This window comes from Cyprinus carpio, chromosome B6 (genome assembly GCF_018340385.1).
Source record: "Cyprinus carpio isolate SPL01 chromosome B6, ASM1834038v1, whole genome shotgun sequence".
Classification (NCBI taxonomy): Eukaryota; Metazoa; Chordata; class Actinopteri; order Cypriniformes; family Cyprinidae; genus Cyprinus; species Cyprinus carpio.
In genome coordinates, this window is record NC_056602.1 from 15039238 (window position 1) to 15066526 (window position 27289).

Consider the following 27289-nt stretch of genomic DNA (forward strand, 5'->3'; position numbering starts at 1 on the left):
CGCTGACAACATTATAAATGCCTTTTGATCAATCTGATGCATCCTTTCTAAATCAAAGCATTAAATACTTTCACAAAAAAATAAACTTGACCCCCAAATGTTTGAACAGTATTGTATGTCATTATTATTCACAAATAATTGCTCATTCTTGCTAATAAAAACAAGTAAAATATTTTCATTACAATTCAATACATAATACCTTTGAAGTTTTTTTTTTAATTTATTATTAATGCAAAATCAACAGCCTTAGTTATTTTTTCTTCTATAAGTGACTATTTGGTATGCTAAAACATGCTGGGATGTCTGCAGATGGATGGAGGTGATCAAAAGTGCAGCGAGCTCCGCGGGACGCATGAGTCTGCTTGTACCCAAAGGCCCAGCAGAGATGAACGGGGGAAGCTGAGTGTGTCAGACTGATCTCCTGGAGCTGAGGGCTGGGCCCACTGTCTGCCAGGCCCAAACACACCATCATCATTTTATCCTTTCTGATTTGTGGCTCTGAGAAGCATCATCATAATAACTTGATTCTTGACTGTTAGTGCTCTGCTTGCTGGGAGTTTGAGCTGCTTATTGAAACCTCGGATTGAAGAAGTTGGTCGGAAAGTAAGCGCTCTGTAATTCTCTTCTCTAAATCTTTTCTTCTTGTTTTCTTGCTAATGAAACAAAAAGTGGGCGTCTTGCTTTTCTAGAACCACATTAGACTGAAAGAATTCTTATAGAAACACATTAGACTGAATTAAGTTATGTTTGTGTTTATCTTGCTAAGGTTACACTTACTGCTGTATTTAGGTTTTAAGGTCTTTGCTAAGATCTGTCATTAGGATGATATTTAATGACTCTTGTTACTCCAGTTTATTCAGTAGAAATCTAGTCCCACAGGACTACAAAAATGCTTTCCACAACCTGACTGAATACTACTGAATGGAGTGTTGACAAACAGAGAGTTTGTATTAAGTCCAGCTGGTGCAGTAAGTGAGATGAAGGACTAGTGCTGATTTAGAAACAATGTACCTTGGGTCAGAGAGCACGTTTTCAGGGCGTAGCTCAGAAACTGGAGTTCTATGATCGAGCGCCTTGGCACTTTTAAAGGGCTGATGGTGAGATGTTTGTACAGGAAGGAACCGGAGAGGAATAGAAATGTTATTTTGATGATGAGGCAGCTGAATTGGCTTGTACAGTATGTGCTGTCCTCTTCCAGCGTCGGTTAAAGCATGTCTTGAAGGTCATTATTAAGCAGCTGTTACTATTTAGGGGATTTTTAAGTTCTGATCCGTTGGTTTTTGATCTGACAGCATTGATTTTCTTTAAATCTGAAAACTAATCAGATATTTATTTTAAAGTGAAGACTGACCAAAAAATATTCACTAACCAAACTAAGTGTAATGTTTTAAATGATGTATTCACAAATGTTTTGATTTTTGGGATACTTGACAGATAATAAGCTCAAGTCTACACTAACCCCGTTATGGGAGAAGAAGGTCATCCACAGTGCAATACTGCACTTTACTTTCAGTTTCTGCCCTCTACACACACGGAAGAGAAAATGGTTCTGGTCAAGTTCAAGTTTAGTCAAAGTTGAAGTTAAAATGACAACAATGCAAGATGTTCTCGGGCGGCCGCTAAATCCTAAAATTTAAACTGGGATCAACGGCTTAAAACTGCCTGTTCCCCTTTTATTATATTGTATATGTGACTCTTTTTTTTTTTTTAAAAGCATATTAATAATTAATTTACAAGTTCTTTCCCTATGATCTATTGATAAACAAACTTTTTTTCCTTTTCTTTTTTACTACCAATATTTTTTGCTAGGCATATCTCACTATATATATATATATATATATATATATATATATATATATATATATATATATATATATATGTGTGTTACGGTCTTGTTTTGTCAGAAGGCCAGTTGAGTTATTTGTTGTTTTAGTAGCATGATGAAGTTCCACAGCCTGTGTGACAGTGTTATGTTTACTTATCGGCTTTACTTTACGAAGACAGATCTGTACGACATCTGATTTGGGAGATTTATTTTGCCTCTTTTTGGATTATTAGTTATATTTATAAGGCTTTTGGCTTTGTCCATTCAACATGCTGTACAGGGTCAAACCAAAGACCTGAAGAAGTCTTGCATAAGCCTGAAAAGGTTGGCCAAAGTTAGTCAGCCACACATTAAGCAGTGTTGCTTTGTGCACTCATAACAATATACTGTAAGCAGCTATCATCTCGACATGAGCTCAGCTAGTCTGATGCATTTCAAATCCCTCTTAATTCAACTAATGCACTGTGTGGGCTCATGGTCTCCACCCTTTTTTGTACATTTTATGCAAGGACTGGAATCATTTTCTTCCTCGTTTTCTGTATCTGGCAATAAGAGGGTTGGATGAACGGTTGTTTTCCATCCCGGATTGCGAAGCACGAGAAAAGGGAGTTTACTCAAAGACCTCAGTTTCCTGTCTTATTCTGAGAGGCACTAAACTGAGTTTTGATGAGATCTCTTCTCTCCAGCTTCTACTATTTATTTTGTGTAGCATGTTGCTGAGGCGTTGCTCCTGTACACACCACATGTAGTAAGTTACATTATAACACATAAAAGGAAATCAAATAAAACTGAACTGTGTAAACATTTAATTCTCTTCTTTTTGTCCTTTTTAAAGGGTTAGTTCACATAAAAGTAAAAATCATTAGCTGTAACCCACCCTGTATGAGTTTGTTCAGCATTAAAACACAGATTAAGATATTTTAATGAAAACTGAGATCACTACATCAAAACTTAAGAAAGTTCATAAAAACATTGTAAAAGTAATCCATTTGAGTTGAGCGGTTTAATTCAAGTCCTATTTAAATGAATAAAAATCGTTTGTGAATTGAAATAAGGTTTAAAATATTTGATGAAAAATCAAATAAAACTTAGTTTATTGCCAAGGCAAAATTTCCCATTTACAAAAATTGCTAAATTTAACTTTTCTATAAATGTATTTTTCTATAAAAGAGACTAATAAAAACAGCGAAATGACAGAACAAAAATAAATAAAAATATAAAACTGAAAATATAAAAAGAAAAGCTAATTCCGAATAATTAATAAATTATACTAAAATAACCCTGCTTTGTGTTGTGTTGTATAATATAAACTAATATTTAATTTAGGCTTTTATTCTCATATAAGCATTAATCAACGTTCATACATGGCGCACGTCAAATATAGTAAACAAGCTCGTGTGTGTGCGTTGATTCATATTTCTATGTGAATAAAGTTAAATCTGTTTATATTACAAAACAATTACTTTTTCCAATTTTTTACAATTAATTCTTTATGAACTTTTTGGAGCATCAAAGTTTTGGTTCCATGGATTTTTAATGAAGGTACAGAATACTCTCAGATTTGTGTTTCGAAGCTGAATGAAAGTCTTATGACGTGGGTGAGTAAATGATAACAGAATTTAAATTTTTGGCTGAACTATCCCTTTAAGCCTTTTCCGTCATTTCATCTTGTAATTTATGTCCTAAATGCAAACGTAAGAAATAAACACTTTTTACACTAGTTTATTTACATTTCAATGTACTCAATGGAATACACGCAAACCTGGTTCATCATTTCATATTTTACATTACATTAAAATTCTATAAAGTAAACCGTTAAAAACATCTCATAATACAAGCTGGAATGGAATGACTGATTGGTATTTAGCTGAAGGAGCAGGAGGTGGGCATGTCTTTCCATCGGACGGAGCTGACCAGCAGTCAGACGGACCTCATCGTTTTGAAGGCATGCTGTTTCCGTTGAGTGTAAACCTGCAGGATTGAGACAAAGGAAGTCTCAGAGTTCACTCATGCGGAAGATTTAGTACTGCATGCAAGTGCAACAGCGCAGCACAATATCTTACAGCACTGAATCAGCATGACCTGAAAAACTGCCATAATCAGAAAATGACAAAATACAATTAGATACTGTGTGTACAGACACATAGGCGAGACTGTATATTAAATGTGTTTACCTGCACACTCTCTCCATAATGTTATTGAGTAAACGGTCAGAGATTCCAGGGCTGGACTCCTCTGCGAGGCTGAATGCATTTTCCAGCTCCTCCAGGGCACATACACTGCTCCCGCTAACACGCCGCTTCTCCTTCAGCTGCATACAGAACAAAATCCACGTGTTCTGACTTGACATTAAAGCAGGAGGTCCAGGCTCTCTTACATAAATGTACGTTTTTTAATTCTTTACCTCTCTGAAGATGGGTGTGACTAACGTTTTTAGAGATGGTGACTTTGGCTGCCTCTTCATAACGTCTGATGTCTATTATAAAAAAAAAATAATAATGATTTCAGCTGTATTTACTTTTCTTTTTTTAAATTGCACCCTATATATAACAATAGTTATATAATGATATATAATGATATGTGTGTGTGTGTATATGACATTTTTTAATAGGGTTAAGTTGTTTTTTTGCAAGTTTGCATTTTGATGACGTTTGAGATGGAGTTCATTGGTGAATTCCAAATGAACGCTCCAAGCCAAATCAGAAAAGAAACTGATCATATTCAATATAAAATTAGTATTACAGTTCATCAGTGCTGCCTTTGATACTATTAACATTCTCTTGGGTAGGCTCAATTATGATGGCATTAATGGAAATGAATTGCTATTTTTAAAATCATGCTTATCTGACAGTTATCAATTTGTAGTATTAAAAGATAGAAATTTCATATGGATCACAAGTTTGGTATGGAGTACCGCAAGGCTCAGTACTAGGGCTAAATATTTTCATCGACTATAGAGTGCAACAGTCAGTGTTTAGAGAGTTAAAATCCCATCAATTTTCTTCATAGGGGAACTGATTTTGAACAATAACTTATACTAAATAAATATATATTTAACATCTTTACATATATAGTTTATTCATATATATGCATGTTTTTAAATGTTTTTAATTCAATTGTCATTTGTAACTCTTCATGGGATTTTAGCATTCTTTCCCTCGTTAAAGCTGTTCAGTACACAGTCTTGTACCTCTGTTTGTTTTGTCCAATTTTCTAATATTGTCTGCGCTTCAAATGAAAGTTTATAATCGTGTGATTTTTTTTTTTTTTCTTCTACCTGGCTGGTTTGGTTCAAAGCTTGTAAGTCTCAAAGACTTTTTTTAAATCACTACTGGGAAACGCTTCTTGAACCAAGACAGCTGAAAAATGGACAGGCACTGTTGCAGTTTATAAGACCAGTATTCAGCTGGTCATGTGATCACAATATGGCTCACCTATATACACAAGACTGTACATGATTTTAAACTAAAAAATATTTTAAATTAAGTCTATTTCACTTACTCTATTTGCATAAAATGTTTACTTTGACAGCATTTTTAAGGAGGCTCTGAAATATGTAATACAGTATAAAAATCAGATTAAACATTGCCAGATCTGTCCCATTTCACCTGTAGTATCAAAGGCAGCTCTGATGCAACTAATTAATTTACATCAACTAAGATTCCTGTGTAGACACACGCTGTCTCTGTGGCACTACAAAGTCGGTTTAACCACCCTTTATGCCCTCTATATAGTACAGATTTTGTGTTGGCTTTGCTGACTTTAGAACACATTTACCTTATTGTCTAAATGACTGAAACCTCCTTGTAACTTGTTCATGGAATTGGGCCGCACAGTGGGGAAAGTCCACACGGGACACTGGTCCCTGTCATCCCCCTCCCCATCCCTGAGTGAAAACACACAGAGTAAACATACTGTACGCAAACTTCACAGGTTTGCTGATCGCTCATCTAGGAATGTAAAGCACAAACATACATGTCAGAGTCATCAGAGCTTGATTCGTCCCCGTGCCCCCCTGACTTCCAGCGGCGGTGTCGATCAATGAGCTCTGCCAGGTATGAGGTTTTCTTGGTGTAACGGGTGATGAACTTGTGTTTCAGAAGCTCTTTGGCTGTCGGTCTCTGTTGGATGCGAACAGCATATCATAAAAATTAAAAGCAGTTTGCCTCATATTGTAAAGTTTAATTAGCCTGTATATACTAAAAGCTAATGGCATCACTGGCTGAGTTTAATAGAATTACAGGTATTACAGTTCTATTCTATGAATATTATTTAAATAACTTTTTATGATATTTTATATGCATTAACCGATAAAAATGGCAGATGTTAAAATTCTATACCATTTGTCGTAAATAATTTTTTTTTAATAAATTTAGCATTACAACATTATGTACAGTTAAAAAATTTATATTCATTTTGAGATTGCTATAGATTACATTTAATAGTGCTATAAAAATATTTTTTTTTTTTAAAAATTAGCTTTAATCTTCAGATGATGCCAAAGTTGATCTAAATGTAAGAATGGGAGAAATTAACATGCACAAATATCTAATATCATCAATTACTCAATTGCTTAATTTTTTTTAATCAACATTACATTAATTAAAAAAACAATATTGAAAATACACTGACTAATAACCAATAAGGTACCAATATATTGTACAATCATATATATATATAGAGAGAGAGATTTTTTTATTTTAAGAAAGGTACTAAAAAAAAAAAGAGGTACTAACAAATCGTGGATCTTTATTGAGACAAGCTTCAACAAAGTCCTTAAAGGCTTTGCTGTAGGACCCTTCCAGCATGGGTGGGTTATTTTTAGGGATGAGGAACAAGACTCTCATGGGGTGAAGTTCGGAGTTGGGGGGCTCTCCTTTAGCCAGCTCGATGGCTGTGATACCCAATGACCAGATGTCAGCCTAAGACGCGGGGAAGAAAAAAGGGCAAAAAAATGGGGGTCAGTACTTGTGCCATCTGTCTGTCTCTGAATATTTAATTGAGCTTATTTTCATCACGCAACAGCAGCAGTCTTGACTAGTGAACAGATGTTGATGTAGAGATCTTGAACATGATACCTGTTAGCTAAATGACAAGTACTTGTACCTTGAAGTCATAAGCAGACTGTTTGATGACCTCTGGTGCCATCCAAAATGGAGTTCCTACAAATGTGTTTCTCTTAATTTGAGTGTCTGTTAACTGGCCAGCTACTCCAAAGTCTGCCAGCTTGACTTCTCCATGTTCAGAGAGTAACACATTGGCCGCTGTAGGAAAAAACAGGCTTATTAATGTAGGGACACTTCACAGAACTAAAAGGAACTAAACAGAGGTAAGTTCTGCAGACTAACCTTTGATATCTCTATGAATCTTCCTCTCTGAGTGGAGGTAGTCCAGTCCTTTCAGTATTTCTCTGAGAATGGTGGCAATATATGTTTCTTCCAAAGGTCCCGGCTTTAGCTGTGCACAAACAGATTAGAGGATGTTAAATATAGTGACATTTCCTGTGCTCTTGACATTTTCCAGAGTTTTTCCCTGAACTAATTTTCAGACATAATTCCTCACTTTAAAGAAGCCACAAATATAATGAAAAGACCAGCTCACCAGGTCCAGAGCCGATCCACCTCCCAAATATTCCATGATTATCCATAGCTTAGAGCCCTGAAAAACACAAGAAACCAAAATAACATAAAGTTGTACAATAAATTCAACTGATGTTTTTAGTATTACTACAACTGCTGAATTTTAGTATTATTTATATACTTTTATAGCATTTGTTAAAATTCTGAATATGCTTTTATTTTTGTTTTCAGTTCTCATTTTAATTTAAAATTTGTTTTGTGCATTTTTTTTATTATCAAAATTTGATAACACTGTACTTACAGCCTTTATTTAATGCATCTTAAAAGTAGTTTTAATACATTAATTCTTCCTTGTAATGAGTTGTATGATCTCATGACTAAATGTAACCCCAGTTAGAATTCACTATAAAACTTCTAATCTATTCATTTTTACACCTTTAGAAAGTATAACGCACTAAAACATGACAAACAAATCGAAATATTATTTTAACTTTGGTTACAATTATTTATAAGAAGCTATAATGCATTACAATATAATATATTTAATACCTTTATAATGCATTATACATAAAGGCTTTGAGTGTTAGTGTTTATTTTTCCTATACAATTTTCATTTTTATTTCCATTTTAGTAGCTTTAGTACTTTAATGTAAACTTATTCCTCTTACAGTATTTCTTCTTAGTTGCCAAGCTTTTAATTTAATATATATATATATATATATATATATATATATATATATATATATATATATATATTTGTTTTAATTAGTTTATTTAGTTATTAGTCACAGTTTCAGTTAACCATAACAGCTATGGTCACTGTCAAAGTTTTTTGTGTTTCATAGAGGAAAGTCAGTAACACTTTATAATAAAGTACCATGAACCAACAATGAACATTGTTAATTCATTCTTATTCCTAAAACATGTCAAATTTATATGACCGCTACAATATGTATTTGAATATGTAGAAATGAACATTTTTCCCTCTTAAAGTATTGCTTATTTTTAGTTAATGACACCTAGTGCATAATCTAAACTAATGTCATTGAAAAGTGTTACCAGAAAGTCATGTGTTTTTTACACTATTCCTTTAAAACTACAGAAATATCATGTAATATAAGAGCTGTGCCTGAGAGAAAGAAATCTCCACAAACCGTCAGATAGGAGCCGTAGTATTTGGTGACATAAGGGCTTTCACACTGGCTGAGGACCGTGATCTCCTGCTGGATGTCTTCAATCTCATCCTCTGCTTCCTCCAAGTCAATAATCTTAATGGCCACCACCTCTTTTGTGCGGTTGTTTATGCCCTTGTACACCTCTCCAAAAGAGCCTTTACCAATTCGTTCCAATTTAGTGAAGTATTCCTCAGGATTCAAACGTGAATTCTAAAGAAAGACAAAAAAGATTTTAAAATTCTTACCAGATATTTATGACAAGACGCGTGAAGAACTTGTCCTATTATTCAAGCAACAAATGCAGGAAGATCTACCCAATCATCACTCCACTGAAGGTCCGGAGAAGATGAGAATCTATAAAGAGAATTGGTAGAAATCCCATGTAGTTTTTTAAGCAATTTTTTCATTTTTCTGCTGTCCAGCCACTAGGAAAACACTTGGAGCATCTGCTTCCTTGTTCGGTACAAGAGTAAAGATGAAATGCACTGACAATCCATCTGGAAGTGGCAGTGTTTTATCAAAACAACAACAAGCTCTTTTGACGACAAGACTCAAAGTTCAGGAGATAAGACATCTGATTTCCGCATTCATCACACTTTTATTGCACCTGTCTAAAGCACTGAGCAATCAAAACACAATCCTTTACTATTCTTGGTAGTACCTCCCACTGGAGGCTCCATAAAATGAGATCAACAGGATATTTTTAACAATTCTCAGAAAGACGAGTTAATTATTCTGCCAGCTACACCTGTGTGATGATCGGTGGGTGTGCCATGATACACGATACACTGCAATCATCATACTGTCATACTATCATACTGACCTACAAAACGTGCGCATGGCCAACATAACATAAACAGATGCCATCCCTTATCATCTGGTTCGGTTCAAAACAACAACACTGTCTCATATTTAATATCACGGTTTTACACTTGGAAAAACAGTTTTTTCTCTATTATGGTGGAGTCAAAAAGTGTGATGTGAAGAGACTCAATACGATATAACAGATGCGATCAGAGATGCATAATCTAAATAAATGTTAACTGACCATCAACATTTCCTTGGGCTTCGCCATTTTTGCAACCCTGTTACCAACTTTTGAGATACTTTGCAAAGCTCTAGCAAAAAATGTTTAAGAAATTTCAAAATTAAATGGACATTTAAAAATGTGTGAGTGGGTAACAGGGTTGCAAATTTAAGCCTAAATTATGACGTTTCCCAGTAGGACTAGCTAGTTTGGGACAATATTATGGTTTTCTAGTTAGTGATAATATTTTACATAAATTAAAGGATCTTTTTTTTTTTTAATAACTACGGTAACAGGGCTAAAAGGCCAAGCTGGACACAAGCAGTCCATACTTCAATATGTACAAACATTGAGAAATGATCTGATTTCATGGAGTATTGTGAGATAGCAGGGTTGTTCAAAATGTGGGGAGCAACTAAAAATAGCTGTTATAATTAGCTACTATTATTAGTTAAATATGAGCTTTTAGTGATTATTTAATGATAAAAAAAAATTACAATAGTCTTATAGAAAGGCCAAAGTTCCCTTCTTTAGGGGTAGCCTCTGTCTGTTTCAAAATCAGAATTCTAATCTGGAGCTGTACTTTGAATAGACTACTTTTCATAAATCATAGCGGTCATCATATTAGCTTTCAACCATGAAAAAAATAAATAATAATAATATTATCAGTTATGATATTGGCCAAAATTTCAATTTCTATGCACCCTGAGTTGTGATCTATTCTAAACACTATTAAAGAGAGAGACTGTATTTCCTTAATTTACCTGTTTTTTGTTTTGTTTTTTATTTTTTCCAAGAGGAACATCGTGTAAGCTGCCTACACTTTAGTTCACATTATGTAAATGTCACACTTTACATAACAGTATAATGTATTAACATAAACTACACTGTAAAAATACATTCTCCAAGCTGTAAAATAAAGATTATTGGAGTATGTTTTACAAGAAAATACTGTAATATTTCACGTTTAATGTATAACTTTCCGTTTCTTTGTAACTGTTTGTACAATTTACAATCAAAAACACAAAAAAAATTATTTAAATACAACAACTTATAATCATTTTCTATATTATACCCTAACACATATTTTAGAAATATTACTAAGCGGAATTTATAATTACAAAAGCTTTCTACAGTACAGAGACACTGTAGCTAATGTTAAGTTTAGTCATCCTCCAAAAAGAACAATAAGGAACTCTTATGTGTCAGTGTGAAAGGCATGCCTGGAGGGCTTCATGTGTCATCCTCTTCTCTTTGGATTACCTGGTTCCGAATGTTCTGGAGGTGTGCCATGTCCAGCTTAATCAGGGGTTCTTCTCTAATTTTTCCTCTTTCTCTCCTTCTTGGACAGTCACCCACCAAAGGAACAGCTTTTTCCCAATCCACGCCTCTCTAAATCATTCCACTGCATCAGGCTGACCAGCTCTACGGTTTACAAGGGTTTTAATATGTAATCCTGTCCATACATCAGAGCAGACACTCAGTCTTCGGTATGGATGTTTACGGTTTACGTTCTGCACAGGAGGAGACTACCTCTTGTCTATGAAACCCCGCTACTCTGATTAAGAGAGAGGAATTGTGTTAAGCGCGTGCGTGACCCAGAGACTGCTGGGAACCGTAGTTTTACACTCACCATTGAACTATGACGCAGGGGCGTTTCCTACGTGGAGCCAAGGGAGGCAGTCTCCTCTACTCAAAATTGGATGAGAAAATAATCGATATTACAAAAATAAAACACTGTAAGTAACACTTTCCAACAGCGACACTCGTAGGTAAAGTTACATATATATTATTATTATTGTTGTTGTTGTTGTTGTTGTTGTTGTTGTTATTATTATTTTAAACACCTCCGTACGCCAATGCTATGACGTCACTTTGTAGGCGGCTCGGCTGTTAGCGTCACACTGGTTCCCTAGCTTTTGGATTATAGCAAAGGGGGGAAAAAAGAAGTAAAAGGGCTCTATGTTCAACCTAGTTCACGAAACTTACACGTTTGTCCATCAAGATAATCTTCACAAATTAATATAACGTTTATGGAGTTTGAAGCCTAAATGAAAGCGCCAGAACTTAGAAGCTAAACTTTAAGGCTATAAACGAACTACAGCACCACGGTCTCGCGCCTTCAACGTCACCACCACCATGCTTCCCACAACTTATTTTTAATGTGTTCAGTGAAAAAGGATTTACTCAGTATATGAATTTTAATCCACGCTACATTAACCATTTCATGTCAACTGGAATAAATACAAAACTAGAGCCAAACTAAAACTGAAATGAGACATTAGTAATAAATAGTATAGTGAATAAATGAAATAATCATTACTATAGGACATGTGAAAACACGTATTTCTGTACATAAAAAAATAACTCCAACAAAAATCTAAAAAATACATTATGATGAAATTAATAAAAGTGAATAAATCTTTGATTAATATGAATATTTTATTTAAAAACGTGTCTTCACCACTGATCTATATATGACATTGTGATGGCATTTGTGTTCTTTTCAGCTTCCTGTTATTGTGTATAGAAAGATTTCTTGTGCAATATATGTGCAAAGTGCAGGTCACTTTCACTCTGGGGGTTGTGTCATGGCTTTCCTATTTTGCTCTTTTACAAGGTCTTGATTTTGTTTTGAGGGTGTACTAAAACCTGCTCTCATACTAGGTTGTTCGAAAAACACATTATTTTTCACATATTTACATTATTACAACACCTCTCTCCCCAGTCATGAACAGCTGGAATAGTTCCTGTATTAAATGAAGGCCCATCTGATCTTATCACAGCCGCTTGCTGCAATCTTCACTGTAAAAATTTTCAATATTAAATAAATCACTCGGCGCCTGGTCGGGAAATGTCATGCCCTTACCATAGCCGCCTCTGAGCTTCAGTATAAATATTGAGTCAAAATCAAATCAATTTGAGCGCGATTTAAACCCAGATGATTGTAAACACTCTAAGCTCGTCTGTCTTGGGAACACTAGTGCGTCTCCGACATAGTGATAACACTCATTGTCTTCTCTAGTGCAGCTCAGGTCTCATCCCATTCATCAATATTTGTGATATCACAAATCCCGGAAAATATGTGTTGTAGTCCAAACGAGTCGTTCGTTGTAGTTTTTGAAAAGTGATTTAATCATCACTAAATAAATAAAATGAATAAAATAAGTTAATAAAATATCTCCTTTTGAATTGGACTTTGAGCTTTGTAACTTTGCAGATCTTTTTTATGCTCAAACAGCAACATTACAGACTAACTAAAGTTGAAAAAGTGAAAAATCATAATAGGACCCCTTTAAAACCATTTCATGCAGCTAGTCTATTTTTTCTCTCTCTATAGAAAATCTGTCATGACTTGCCAAGTGGGCAAAATATGTAACCATTATTATAAGGGACATAATGGCATGAGATCAAGGAGTGTTTTTTTCTGTTTTCAGTTCATTTTGTGTTCAGTCAGAACATGACCTGCCTTGCTTTGATAGTCACTTTGAACTGGCCTGTTTCTATACCAAAAATATGATTCTTCAGTCTGTATGAATTTTCTTAGTGGTAGCAGTGGTTAGATATTCTGTCAAAATTTCTTCTCTATTTAGGGACAGTTTCCATTCCAATATGTCATGTGTAGTTTCAGTTTATTTCATCTTAAACATTTTTCTTTTTGTTTTATATTTTGTATAATAGCTTCATATCACATTTCACATTTGTTTTTCTTTTAATGTTCATAATAAACCGTTACTTTATTGACAAAATGCCTCTGTAGGCTACACATCACATCCATAGACCTTTAAATCAGAGTTTCAATATACACAATGCCCTTCATGCTTTGTTTTGTATAGCTAGCCTTAATAAAGTTTCTTGTTGGAATCAAGGTCATTATAGTTTCTAAGGGCACTTTTTCTAACCTGAAGCCTTATTCAGTCCTTGTGGCTATATATTTATTTCTATATATACAGTAAAAGAGGATTAAAGTTGAATTTTGGCCAGAAATGGTAAAGAAGGCCAAAATTCAACTTTAATCCTCTTTTACTGTCAAACAGGAGGCAGTTTCACCTCACACCGAGATTACGTTGATAGAATCTTTTTTTTATGATTCTATGTCTGTTTTCCTGTTAATTCATTTTCTGTTTATTTTCTGTTTAAAGATTTCACACATTTCCAGATCACAATCGGTTATGGATGTTCTTGTAAAAATAGCGTACTAAGGAAATAATTTTGTGGTACCAAGGAAATGATTTTGTTATTGCGTAGCTTCCTTCTTTTACCTGTAGGGAGCAGTATTGTACAAAAATATTGTCCAATGCCAGGATAAATTGATTTATTTACATTTATTTCAGGTTTCATAGTAACTGTTGATTTGTAAAGTGACAAAATTTTGTTTTGATCTCTGATCCTATCTCTATTTTGATTATAAAAAGCCAGATATGAAGAAGGAACGTAACCGATCAGAAGTCATGTGATGGGCATGCAGAGGCATGCAGAGTTTCTGCAGGAAACTTAAGCATTATTCCTCAGAGGTGAGGTGTGTTATAACTTACTGAAGATTACTAGTCTCTACAGTGTCTCATTATTCACTGGAAGTGAATGAAATGTAAACTATAGCAGAAGTAGCATAATACTGGCCTCCATCTGTCTGTATTCAGCTGTGTTTTAACAAGATAAACTGTCACAAGCTATTTTAAATAGGCCTTAGAATCAGATAGAATATTTTAGTTTTTAAATTGGGATATAGAGGAAGCCTCAAATGTGGTCAGAAAAAAGGAACTGTATCATTGTGTGCCACTGAGATACGCTTCAGCTTTCAACTGTTCCTGTGTTGAATAGAACTGCCTGGTTGGTCTTGTTCTACTTTTTGTTCTTTTCTGCCTCTGTATTTAAGGAAGTTCACTGTATTGTGCTTGAATAAGCCTTTTTATTATACTCCATCACTGATTCAGTTATTCAACATTGGAAACTTGATATGTTTTGCATATTCTAGCTTACAGGGATTTACTAGACATGTCAAAACAAATCTTGGTTTAATATGTTTCTTTGGGAAAGCCGTTGTTTCAGCTGGGTGGGTGGCTCTAATGAATTCTAACTGACACGCTTAGAGCAAAAACAGCCAAGACTTGCAAAACAACTCTAGCAAAGATGGTGTGCATGGGACTGAAGGAACATTACCCTTTTTTGTTCAACAACTACTGTATGCACATTAAAATACCTTTTACAAACAGTTTATACACAAAACTGTCCTTGTAATCAGTTACCCAGCTCCATAGATAGATAGATAGATAGATAGATAGATAGATAGATAGATAGATAGATGGAGCTGGGTAGATTACTTTCATTCATTGTAATTAAAAGTTTGGGAATTTGCATGTAAATAAAACATAACATTAGCCTTTGTGCATTAATGTGTTTGAATGACAAAAAGCCTTCTAAAGATTGAATATTTTTGAATAGCATACTAAGTGATAATTCAAATAAAAATGAATGTGTTCATCAGTAGTTGATGCAATGTTGAAACACTTAAACCTCACATGAGTTTTGTAAATCCAAAACTGTAAATGGGTGGTAAATCAGGTAAATCCAGTGGTCAAATGCTGTCTAGCCACCTAACTAGTGACTGGTCTTTTTGTGAATGTCCACAAAACTGGAAGACTTTTTGAGTGTATAGGCCTATATAAGGGGTAGGCTATTTTAGAAAGGAAAATTTAAAAGGTAAAAAAGAGGAATTAGGGAGAATCAATAAATTATGAATAAGTTATTTCTATTGAATAATATGTAATCATGTAATCATGTAAAGGTTACTGTAGTCCAGGCCTGGATTGGCTAATCAGGAGCACTGGGTGGATTTTTGAATTTGTTTTGATTTTGGCAAATCAGTTTGGGTGAATGCAAACAACTTAGCCTATTGATCACGAGCTCAACATCCAGCAAGCAGGAAAACATGCAGTGAGGGAAGACGTCTTTCACTATTGTAAGTTAATGCTGTTAAATAGAGAAAGAGAGGGAGAAAAAAATAGGCCACATTAAAAAAAAAAAAAAAAAAAATATATATATATGTATATATATATATATATATATATATATATATATATATATATATATATATATATATATATATATATATATATATATTTCTAGTATATTCTTAAACTTGGACCTCATTATTGAAGTACAAATTCAAGCAGCAGAAACAGCCCACACTCTCCAAGTTTTCTTTAATTTAAAATATGCATTTTCATTCATTTATAGGCTATGGTAACAATAAAATTTTAGTTAAAAATGTAAGTGCCATCATCTAAAAAACTGCTTTATTGACTGGCCTTTCATAGACATTCCATTATGCCTTCAAATGTCTTGTTATTTGTATGTAATTTCACAGTATTGTCACCTCCTAAATTACTACACTGCTACAATTTACTCAGACCGATTACATTTTTGTAAGACATTAAAATACTTTCTAGAATACCTGTACACAAGTATTACAAATGAAAAAAAAAAATCCATTACTGAAGTTACATCAAAACAAAAGCTAGAAAATACAAGAAACTACAAAGCTGCACTATTGCAGATTTATATCTACTGAGGTTTTAATTACATTATTTTAATAGTCAGTCATGAACTAAAGTGGGTTGGTCTAAGGCATAAGTCCCACTCTGGCCCTGCTGTAGTCTGATTACAAGTAGGCTATTTTAATTTTTTGGAATCTGATTACATAATCCAGATTAAATGTAATCAGTTACCCAGCTCCATAGATAGATAGATAGATAGATAGACAGACAGACAGACAGACAGACAGAGACAGATAGGCGTTTGTTTTCAACGTTTGTTCTTTTATTAATCACATCTTCTAAACACTAGCTCTTCTAGAAGGGCGGACTATCAAATCCATAACAGAGCTTATCTCCGCCTTAACGGAGAGCTTTTCCATAGAAGGAGACTTGATGCGTGCAGCCCATCCAAACAGACCAGACAGACAGCACTGCTTCCTGACAGCAGTTTCATCTCGAAGACTGCACCTCACAAACCTACAGAGAGAACAATTCGCTGTCATTAAAAATGTCGATATTCGAGACTTTTTCATGAGGATTTAAATGACTTTCGAGAGACAGCAAAGGTAACTGATCGCAGATTCTCTGCTCTTTTATCAGGTTCACGTTAATTCAAACAGAAGGGGAGAGCGAGTCTTTTCTATATAGTAAAACACGCGAGTTTTCTTCTTTATGCAGATCATTTAAGGCGCCATCAGATTTTGGAAACAGAAGAGGGTGGAGAAGAAACACTTCCATACACGGCGATAAAGGTGCAGGTTGTCAGCTGAGTGTAATTGATCTTCACTCATGAAGGGCATGGAGATGTTGCGCCGCTCCTCAGTGTTCGCGGCTGAAGTCATGGAGGTGTTTGATCGCTCTCCCACGGATAAGGAGCTCGTGTCTCAGTCTAAAGTCTTGTGCAGGGATTACATTCACTCCAGACTCCATCGGGCTGGAATCGGATGGTCTAAACCAGAGCATGGATCCGGAGGAACACTGGCTGAGGTGTCTTCAGTTCTTCTGTGGTTGGGTAAGACATCTGACGTTTCACATGGGAACATTTATGATTAATGATTAGGGATTGCCATGGTTATATATATATATATATATATATATATATATATATATATATGGATTGTGATGTTTTTATCAGCATTCTGACGGCACCCATTCACTGTAAAGTATCCATTGGTGTGGTTGGGTAAGACATCTGACGTTTCACATGTGTACATTTATGATTAATGATTAGGGATTGCCATGGTTATATATATATATATATATATATATATATATACATATATATATATATATATATATATATAGTAGCAAGAAAATACAAGATCAGACACGTACTGTGTACTTATCTAAAGTATCTGTCTGAATTGTGGGTTGATATATTGAGGTTATATTTTGGATCTGTTTTAAGACTAGATAAAACTGCACAGAACTTCCTGTCAATTTTCATTCTTTCTTGAGCCGTGCTTGTCTGGTTCATACCAAAATAAATAAAAAAAAAAGAGGCATTCATGTCCTGTGACCTTTCAGAAGTGAAAATAAACACATGTATCTCAGCTTCCTCTAAGCCAAACCGTAGATTGCGTAACGTTTTACAACACTCTTACAAGGTTTGTCTGTGTCTCACCCACTGTAAAGTACTTTGCCTTTTGTACCAATGTTAAGCTATCTTCCACATTCCTATCTTTCTTGCCGTTGGACATTCTGAGCCCTTTCACGAGATTGGATGTAATGACTATTGATGACATTTAAACTCACATCATCTGTTGATTAGACACACTACAAGTTGCCTAAACATACACCACGTGACTCTCATCTGTAAGAACTCGTTTTCTCCTAAAAGGGAAAAGCACACAAATTTTAATTTGAGACAACTGTGTAACTGGGGGGAGCTGCTTTTTATGGACAAAGCATGCAAACATGCAGATCATTATCACAAGAATGATTGAGAGTTTCCCACCCACATTTAAGCAGGTTAACCCCGTGTTGTCCTGAAAGACATGTAGCTCTTGCATAGAAACCTCACCCGCCTGAATCACTGACATAAAGACGGATGATTCATGTCAGTGAGACATGGCTGAAGACTTATTTAAAGAAGTAGTTCAGCTAAACATGAAAATTTAGGGATATTCACTCACCCTCAGGTCATCCGAGATGTAGATGAGTTTGTTTCTGTTCATTGGAAAAGATTTTAGCATATTACATCACTTGGTTTAAAATTAAGACACATTAATGATGGATTTGTTTCTTAAAAACTAGCAGCTTTTTGCTTCAAAAGATGTTAATTGATGGAATTGATAGTCGTGTGGATTACTTTTGGATTGTGATGTTTTTATCAGCATTCTGACGGCACCCATTCACTGTAAAGTATCCATTGGTGAGCAATTAATGTAATTTTCTGCAAATCTTCTTTTTAAGTGAACTATTCCTTTAACAGACAATTTCATCATCAGGGCATTGCAATATAACAGCAGAAATATAATTGGCTTGTCATATGAAAGAATGATGAAAAGATACAAACAATGCTAATAATTATGCAGTAATTATGCACTGTCATTGTGTCAAGCTTCTCTGAATTAGTGGTTTTATTCAATACGACTCTTGACAGGTTCTTTCTGTGATGAGAAAAATGAAAATAAAAACACATTTATCTCTCTGTCTCTTAGGTGATGAGCTGGAGTACCTGCGACCCAATGTGTACCGCAACGTAGCAAGACAGCTCAACATCACTATTGCATCTGAGAGTATAGTCTCTGATGCCTTTTTGGCCGTTGCTGCCGAAATCTTCTCTACAGGTTGGTCAATGCTTTGTCTTAAAATAAATTTAGTACAGAAAACTCTTTGGGTAAACTCTTCGGTGCATCTGGTTTCAGAGATGTTGTCCACAGTTCCTTAAAGGCATAGTACAGCAAAAAATGAACATTCTCTCATGGTGTTCCATACCTGTGAGAGCACAAAAGAAGATATTTTGACAAACGTTGGTAACCAAACAGTATTGGTTGTCATTAACTTCCAATGAATGGAGGAGAAACTGAAACATTTGTTAAAATCTTATCGGCAAATTTGAAATTCACTCTATGCAGCTTCTGTGAACATAAAGCCCGCCTACTTTGATTTGATTGGTCATCTCAAATATGTTTTGACATTGACGAGCGGTGACTGTCTCCGTGACAGAGGGCTGAGGCAGCTCAGTTTATTCGTGGAGCTGTGCAATATCCTTTGCAGCACGAAGGAAGATTTAATACTATATTAGGCAATTATTTCAGAAAGTACACCTTGGAAAAATACCCAGGTCAGGACCTCATAGCTGGGCTGAACTATCCTTTTTAGTGACTTATATACACCTCTTTGAGAGAGGATAAAAATGAATCCATTCTGACATATATTTACACAAAGAAACGGTGCTGTGCTTAACCAGAGAACTCAGCACCATAAAATATGGATTTTTCTTGAAAGTAAACAGTGTCTGGGCACCATGGAAGTTCTCATTCCCTTTGCTGCATACTGTACATCGCTTATATTTATTACAAGCCCTTTGGGATTCAGTTTAGTTCATATAACTTCAACCCTTATTTAGAGTTTAGTAAATCGTGGTCTGTTTTTCGACCTGAGCAGCTCTTAAGATGTGCTGTAACATGTTCACCTCATGTGTCCAGGAAAACATTCTTTGTTAAAAATTAAAGCTTAATTGCTCATGTCAGTCAAAGCAAGACAACAAAGATTCCCCGCTGGACCCGGTGACACCCTTGTACCTCCTGTCTGTACACATACCTGTCCTAAAGCAGTGCAGCTGAACTGGTCACTAGTGTTCACCTCATTTATTTTATTCATTTGTTATTTTTTTTTTTAGCCTCTGAGTTAGCATTTTTCATATGACTCTGCACTTTTTCATATGGCTGTGCAACTTTTTTTTTTTTCCAGAAATGAAGATTTATTTTGATGTTTTGACACTATGCATTATATATTGTAATACATAGTTTAAAATTATATATTGAAAATATATATGTATATTCACTTTTGCATTTTAAATGAGTTATTTCAGTGATCATTTCTGTTCTGTTTTACTGTGACTATTTCTAAGATCATTTAAAATAAATAATGGTGCAGTTTTATGCATAAAAAGATGTTATGCATAGCATTTTGAAAAGAAATCAAAATGATTTCATGTTTTACTTTGTGGCTTAGGAATGTAAGCTGTACAAATGGTGTTTTTCGAATGCATTGGTGTACTAAAACTTAATCTAGGCCTACTTAAATTTTACAGCTGATTCTGTCAAAATGGAAGGATTTCAGCGGATCTTTTATACTCAAGTAAATCAAAACCATTAAATCAGTTTACAAAATTAGGCCTACATTTAGTCTCTGAACTAGAATGGTAAAAATGCTGACTTTGAGGTGTGTGTGAGTAGATTTATCAAAGGTTGGATCTTTCTATTATTTATTTATTTATATTTTTTTAAATGGAGACATGTTAGACTCTTAAAGACTTGCAAAATTTCTTTACATATTTCTTAGTTCAATTTGTTTTCTATTTAACGTTAAATCTAAGAGATGCAAGATCCTAACTGCATGCAGGAAAATCCAGACTTTTTTTTGTTTTGTTTGTTTTCTGGCAATGACCGTGCTTTTGCATAGACAGATGGTTATATTATTGCACAAAAGGAAGGTAATAGACCAGTATTTTGAGTGCCAATGTGCATCTACATTTATTTAATAAATGTCTTCATTTGATTTGAAACAGTTTGCTGTAAACTGTCAGATATTCCCTCTGAATTGTAGAACTTGACGTTCTGTTCTTACAAGAGACAGAGGGAGGGAATGTTTCTTTTTATCTAGAACTTCAAACCAACTTTTATCTCTCATTTGCCTCAATATGGTTTCCTTTTGCCTTTGTGTTTCCTGTCTTTGCTAGTCTCAGATTAGGTTCCTGGGTTGATGTGTTTATGTCTGGCCATTTGATGTTCCCAGACCGGGGTTTGCAGTTTTATTACTTTTTGTTTCATTCCATGCTGAAAAGTTTAAAAGTTAGAGTATTGTATCTAGGAGTCCATTTATCACATTAGCTCTAATAAATCATAATGCCCACTTGTTGAACGAAACATGAAAGTAGTCAGACCCATGACCTTAATGCATTTATGATGGAGGGAAAGCAAAGCATTTGTACCTTTTCAACTGCTATTGAAGTCATTACACACATGTTATAGCCACATTGAATCACATAAACTGTATATTGAAATTGTCATCACAAGGCAAGCATGAATTTGTTCTGCTAAAAAAATCAAATGTTGCTTGTGTCTTTCTGGCTGACACACCAGCTGATGGCCTGCCTGGCAGTTATAGAACAATAATAATGTTCTGTAAGAAACAGGGAGGGATTATCAGAAATTTTCATGACTCACCTGGTTATGATTTTCATACACACTTCCAGCAGTACACACACATTTTGTACAGTATATACTGTCAGTATAAATAAATGATTTGATTATGCTTGATATGCATTAGTTATAAGTACACTTTACATCTTTGCCTGTGTCAAACAAAACAGGCAGCACGAGGGATTTAACAGTACATTTTCTTGCAATGCCGCATTTTAAATGTGTTATGAATAAATGTCTCTCTACAGGTGTAACATGGGGGAAGATTGTATCTCTGTATGCTGTGGCCGGAGCTCTAGCCGTGGACTGTGTTCGGCATGGGCATCCAGCGATGGTGCACACCATTGTCGACTGCATGGGCGAGTTTGTTCGCAAAAGCCTTGTGTCATGGTTAAAGAGGAGAGGAGGCTGGGTAAGCAATAAATCCATTAATTCACTACAATTCATTAACAAAATAGTATGCTTTTATCATGCTCCTGTCCCAAACATACATAATACTTGATTCTGATTGGTCAGTTATAGCAATTAGCAGTCGATTTCCTAATATTCGTTATTGTCCGACACATGTGGCTTATGTTTAGCAGACCGCTCATTCATGTAACAAAAACTGTCACTGCTTTCTTGTTTCTCGTATCATGCTGTGGACTTGCTAATTCTTACAAACACAAATGGCACAATACTGCATCTCAGGTATTGAATAAATTGAAACTGACTTCAGTTGTAGTGTTACTGTAATATTGTTGCAGTGTTTTTTTTTTGGGTGGAATTTTTTTTTAATAGATGCAACACCTTATTTTTAACTTTTTTTTTAAATGTACTTTGTCAAATCATCATATAAAAAGGATTTCTTAAGTATCATGTGACACTAAAGCCTCTGAAAGAAAGACACTCTGCCTTTCCATTTGTGTCCATAAAATGAAAGTGAGTGGTCACCAGAACTGGTTGCAATACCTTCCTTTGTGTTCAGCAGAAGACAGATTGTCATAAAGGTTTGGAACAACATGAGGCTGACTAAATGATGACAGAATCTGCATTTTTGGGTGACATCTTTTTTTTTTTAGTTTAACTGAAAGTACCATTGTGTTGTGTGCTTATAGATCTGAGCTAAGGCCCAGAAAGAACACAGACTTCTGCCTTTCCATCTTTGTCTAGTATTTAGACAACATGCAGTGTTCACTCAGCTTATGGGTGGGATTCTGATCAATCTCTCAGAAAGACAGCACAGTTCAGCGATCCTGATGAATGAGGAGCTGTGCTGGTATGTGTGGCTGTCTGCGTTGTCTGTGCTCATTAGACTGTCTCTGTTCAGGCAGATTCAACATGGCACTGTACCAGAGTCATCACAAGCTGCCTGCATTTACAGTGGGCCCAGATGCAACAGCTTTCCAACTTTCTACACCTGCTTTTGTGACCTTGTAGATTATAACCTTTTTAGATTGATCAATCAGTCAATAGTTTTGGCACATATGAAAAAATTTCTGGGGTAAGCAAATTAATATATTATATAAAAAAAAGCCATATTATTACTGTTAGAAGTTTGGAATAGTGGAATAAGACTTTTTTTTTTTTTAAAGATGTCTATTGTTCTTACCAAGGCTGCAGTTATTTGATTAAAATTACAGTAATATTGGGAAATACTATGACAATTTAAATAATGGCATTTTATTTTAATCTATTTTAAAATGTTATTTATTCCTGTGATGGCAAAGCTTAATTTTTAGCAGCCATTACTCCAGTCTTCAATGTCACATGATCCTTCAGAAATCATTCAAATATGATGATTTGGTGCTAAATTATTTAAAATGGTTATTGGTTAAAACTGGTTCTTATTATCAATATTGAAACCAGTTTTTGCCACTTTCTTTTTTTAATATTTGGGTGAACTAACCCTTTAATTGCACTACCATTCAAAAGTTTCACAGTTTTCACAAAAATATTAAGCAGCAAAACAATTTTCAACATCGATAGCAATAAGAAATGTTTCTTGAGCACCAGATCATTTTATATAGGATTATTTCTGAAGGATCATGTGACACAAAAATACAGCTTTGCCATCACAGGAATTAATAACATTTTAGAATGTATTACAATAGAAAGCAGTTGTTTATGTAATAAACTCTTGTTAATCTAATACAATTTCACAATATTATTGCTTTGCTTTTACTGGTTTCTTTTTATTTTTAGACAGTTGTAAAAAATCTTAATTATTTCAAACTTGTAAAAAATTCTTAATGTGCGTAATTATGTTGAAAAATGAGTAATATAAGAAATAATGCTTAGGATTATCTCATAGTTAATTAGAACACAGTTATCTAGCTATGATTATCTAGGTCAACAGGTTTGATGTTCTGTCACTTATTAAGAAGTGAGAACACAAAGAACACATTCAGAACCTATAAATGATCAAAATGTCAAATTATTGGAGGCACAGCTTGAAAATAGGCAGGGATTATTGGGTAAGAGAAAGTCGTAATGGTAGCTTCAGGCGAAATCATTCTCAACATTTTTCAAGGTTTTTTCCTCTTGGGAGTGTCCTGATTTTGCAACTGCGGTTTTAGTCCAAAATGATCACACCCATAGACTGAACTCAACCTGAAAACAAGGACTTTATCATCAGGAGCACTAAACGAAAGTCTGTATAGTATAAAGCAGAGACCGGTAGGTGGTATTTTCCATGTTGTTGATGTGAGTATGTGGGTAGTCGTGTCTACGTGCCATTCTGCGTGTTTTGCTCTGTGGGTTTGCCCTGGGAGCTGAATGAAGGGTCTATTCACACACACACACAGATACACAAAAACACCACTGAGTCCATTTTTCTTTTAATTGCAATTCCTAATTAAGGGATGTTCCCTTTTTTCACTGCCTTCAGTAAAGTTGCCTCTTAATTTGCATTTCTTTTCCCCATTTTAAATTATAGCCATGCTTTAAAAATCATCATCATTGTGCAATTAGCTCCTGTTTGGCCAGATCTTTTTTTTTTATTGATACTTTAACAAAGATGCAAAAAATTGATCGAAAGTGACATTAAAGACATGTAAAATGTCACAAAAGAAATAATAATAATGGTTTTCTCAAAATTATGAAGCAGCAAAACAGTTTTCAACATTCATAATCATAAGAAATGTTTCTTGAGCATCAAATCAGCATATTTTTATGTGATTATATAACACTGATAAATGAAATAAATCAGCATTTCCATCTCAGAAATAAATAACATTTAAATTGCAGTTCCTTTTTCATTTTTTTTATTGCCAGATGAACTTAGAAAAAAAAAACAGTAAAAGCAATTGAAACGCCAAACTCCATATCTGAATGTGTTGCATTTTAATAGTGTTTTTTTTTTTTAGCACTATTGAGTATGTTGATTATGTATGAATTTAAATATGTTCTTTGTTCTCTTACAGGCGGACATCACAAAGTGTGTAGTCAATACAGATCCCAGTTTTCGTTCTCATTGGCTGGTGGCAGCTGCCTGTGCCTGCGGTCACTATCTCAAGGCTGTGGTCTTCTACCTGCTGAGAGAAAAATAAAGAGCAGCACAAACAAGTGACGGACAGCTGGACTCTTCCAAAACTGGCAGAAGGGGTTTTTAGTCACTGCTTAAGCCTTTCACTGCTCTTGATGTGTTTACACTTGCACAAAGTTTGCACTTTTCCTTTAAAAGATAGTCTTGCGCTCCAAGATGAACCGTTATCTTATGTGTTTAACCTGGCCTCTTGCACTCTAGGCATTCCTTGCTGTTACCAATTTTATTGAACTTAATGTTCATATGCAAAATACCATGGCCAGCGGGACACAACTGAGAGAAAGCTGTTGTGACCTTTGTATTTGCATGTGAAATACAATGTTCATGTACTAGGGCCTGTGCTGCCTAGACCAATGTTGTCTAATCAGAACGTTTCTCTGATTATTATTACATTTTTCACTGTCTCAAGTGGTTTTGATGATCTCAAAAAGCAGATATCCACAGTGCAGTATGAAAAATGACCAGGAGTTCATGAGAAAACAGATCCGTGTGAAATGGAGATCAATATCAGGATAGTATTCGTGTATTTCCCAAGGAAAAACAACAAACTACTGTATGCAAATGACTGTGGGAGAGTGAAAACAAAGTAGATTTTGGTTGACTAATAATGAAAAACAGATATAACATTTCAGTTCATGCCATACTTTAAGTCGGAACCTGTCAATTCGTTTTTTTTTATTATAGTGTTGTCTCTCTCTTCTTTGTTTTTTTCTTGTGTAATATTTTCCCCAGATCTTAGAATTGGCATTGTTGGTGCCACCTTGAACAACTGTAAGATATCATGGAGCCATCACTAAAATAAGTTAAAACTTGGTGTTTTATAATTTTGTTTCATTATTTTGTTCTCTTGTATAGTTCAGTTTATAAAAATAATTATGTTGAAAACTAAACATTGTTGTGTATGCTACACTGAATGTATGCTAAATAAAAATAGACTTTTTTTTTCCTTTTTTTTTTTCTTCAAAAAATGTATTTACCCTGCTTTACTTCGGGTTGGAAAAACCATTAACATAATAATAAAGCCTCCATGCTGATAATTCTACACAACATTAGTGTAAGACATTAGTGTAATTGGTGGAAAGGGAGTGGGAGGATGCAGTTTAGATCAGATAGTGTACTTAGAGATATTGTTTCTATGGTGATCACTCTTAACATGTGGTTTCATTTACCCTGAACCAGGCAAAGAAACTCGGACTTTGAGAACAACAGAAATGAGTGGCTTGTTGAGTATAAGGTGACCAGATTTCTGAAATGAAAACTGGGGACATTTCCTAGTTCAGTGGTCAAAACATCATTGAAATCACACTTGTCTACGAATCTACGAATTTAAAAACGGGGATTATATATATATATATATATATATATATATATATATATATATATAGATATATATATATATATATATATATATATATATATATATATATATATTGTTGTTGTTTTGGGTTCCATACATTAATATCATAATTGATACAGTGGTGTTTGAGGATCAAACTTACCCTAGGTTTTTTTATAAATACAATTTTTTTAAATACAATTCACCAAAAATCACACTGAAAAATAGTAAATAGTAACTATTGCAAATAGCTGGGGGTGTCAAAAGTCCACTCCCTGGTAAGAACATCACTAAACATGATTAATAATTAATTTAACATACAATGCTCATTTAAACACGGTTTGGAATTTTTTTACATTAAATTCAAAAAACCTGTCATCCCTAACAAAACATGAATTGTATTTAAATTCTCGTCACTGATAGTATTTGCACTCAGCCATTTTGTGCATTCAGCCAATATACTACAGCTAACAAATATATCAAAATGGACCAAAATAATATATTATATATACATATATATATATATATATATAAGCAACTTTGCTACCTCGAAATGCTTCCTCAGATTTGATAGCAAAACTTTTGATATTATTATTATTTTTATTTATTTATTTTTTGAGGGGGAAAAAAGCAACTTTGCTACCTCGAAATGCTTCCTCAGATTTGACAGCAAACTTTTGATGCCCGAAATCTACCCGGTTAAAGTTATAACTGAAGCTGAAATGTGTGTGCTTGATGCATGAAAACAAACCTCATTGGTTCTTGCACCTCAAAGTTTACACATCATTTCTGTTTACCATGAGATAAAATAAAAATGCAAAAAAATAATGAGTACTTCTTAAGTTTAAATAAAATTGTAAGTAATAAAAAGTACCGTTTTTTATCTTCAGAAATGTAATCAAGAAAAAGTACA

General features: G+C 34.4%; 3 protein-coding genes across 9 annotated transcripts in view; 2 read left to right on the plus strand and 1 right to left on the minus strand.

The window, feature by feature from the left end:
* The window catches only part of farp2 (FERM, RhoGEF and pleckstrin domain protein 2), a 52701-nt gene extending 50872 nt beyond the window's left edge, over positions 1 to 1829 (plus strand). The window contains exon 27 of the mRNA XM_042725814.1: positions 310 to 1829. Coding sequence (XP_042581748.1) covers positions 310 to 403 — 94 coding nt within the window. The 3' untranslated portion in view covers positions 404 to 1829. The remainder of the gene's footprint in view (positions 1 to 309) is intronic.
* A 1702-nt stretch (positions 1830 to 3531) lies between these two features.
* stk25a (serine/threonine kinase 25a) lies at positions 3532 to 19437 on the minus strand. 7 transcript variants are annotated; one of them, XM_042725809.1, is made up of 14 exons: positions 19428 to 19437; positions 11137 to 11141; positions 10870 to 10912; positions 8559 to 8789; positions 7427 to 7483; positions 7174 to 7282; positions 6932 to 7089; positions 6562 to 6747; positions 5801 to 5946; positions 5603 to 5711; positions 4230 to 4301; positions 4000 to 4136; positions 3889 to 3915; positions 3532 to 3796 (listed from the first exon to the last, which is right to left on the minus strand). In XM_042725809.1, exons 3-14 carry the CDS (start codon positions 10897 to 10899, stop codon positions 3757 to 3759), a joined length of 1302 nt encoding a protein of 433 aa, XP_042581743.1. In that variant the 5' UTR covers positions 10900 to 10912; positions 11137 to 11141; positions 19428 to 19437; the 3' UTR covers positions 3532 to 3756. The 7 variants fall into 7 exon arrangements, with proteins under 7 accessions (XP_042581743.1, XP_042581742.1, XP_042581739.1 ...); XM_042725808.1 differs by lacking the exon at positions 19428 to 19437 and having other exon boundaries at positions 10870 to 11188; XM_042725805.1 differs by lacking the exons at positions 10870 to 10912; positions 11137 to 11141; positions 19428 to 19437 and adding an exon at positions 8894 to 9147.
* On the plus strand, positions 16386 to 25983 carry boka (BCL2 family apoptosis regulator BOK a). The gene is made up of 5 exons (XM_042725813.1): positions 16386 to 16708; positions 16821 to 17154; positions 18806 to 18934; positions 21763 to 21926; positions 24919 to 25983. The coding sequence occupies exons 2-5, from the start codon at positions 16932 to 16934 to the stop codon at positions 25042 to 25044; spliced, it is 642 nt and encodes a 213-aa protein (XP_042581747.1). The 5' UTR covers positions 16386 to 16708; positions 16821 to 16931; the 3' UTR covers positions 25045 to 25983.
* Positions 25984 to 27289: the final 1306 nt, after the last annotated feature.

What these genes read in the sequence shown, in the direction of transcription:
- boka (XM_042725813.1), top strand. Translation starts at nt 16,932, where the DNA reads ATGAAGGGCATGGAGATGTTGCGCCGCTCCTCAGTGTTCGCGGCTGAA. An exon ending in TTCAGTTCTTCTGTGGTTGG is followed by an intron (nt 17,155 to 18,805) that starts GTAAGACATCTG and finishes TCTGTCTCTTAG; the next exon opens with GTGATGAGCTGGAGTACCTG. An exon ending in TGCCGAAATCTTCTCTACAG is followed by an intron (nt 18,935 to 21,762) that starts GTTGGTCAATGC and finishes GTCTCTCTACAG; the next exon opens with GTGTAACATGGGGGAAGATT.
- stk25a (XM_042725805.1), bottom strand. Translation starts at nt 8,986, where the DNA reads ATGAAAAAATTGCTTAAAAAACTACATGGGATTTCTACCAATTCTCTT. An exon ending in TCACACCCATCTTCAGAGAG is followed by an intron (nt 4,137 to 4,229) that starts GTAAAGAATTAA and finishes TTCTGTATGCAG; the next exon opens with CTGAAGGAGAAGCGGCGTGT. An exon ending in GGTCATGCTGATTCAGTGCT is followed by an intron (nt 3,797 to 3,888) that starts GTAAGATATTGT and finishes TCAATCCTGCAG; the next exon opens with GTTTACACTCAACGGAAACA.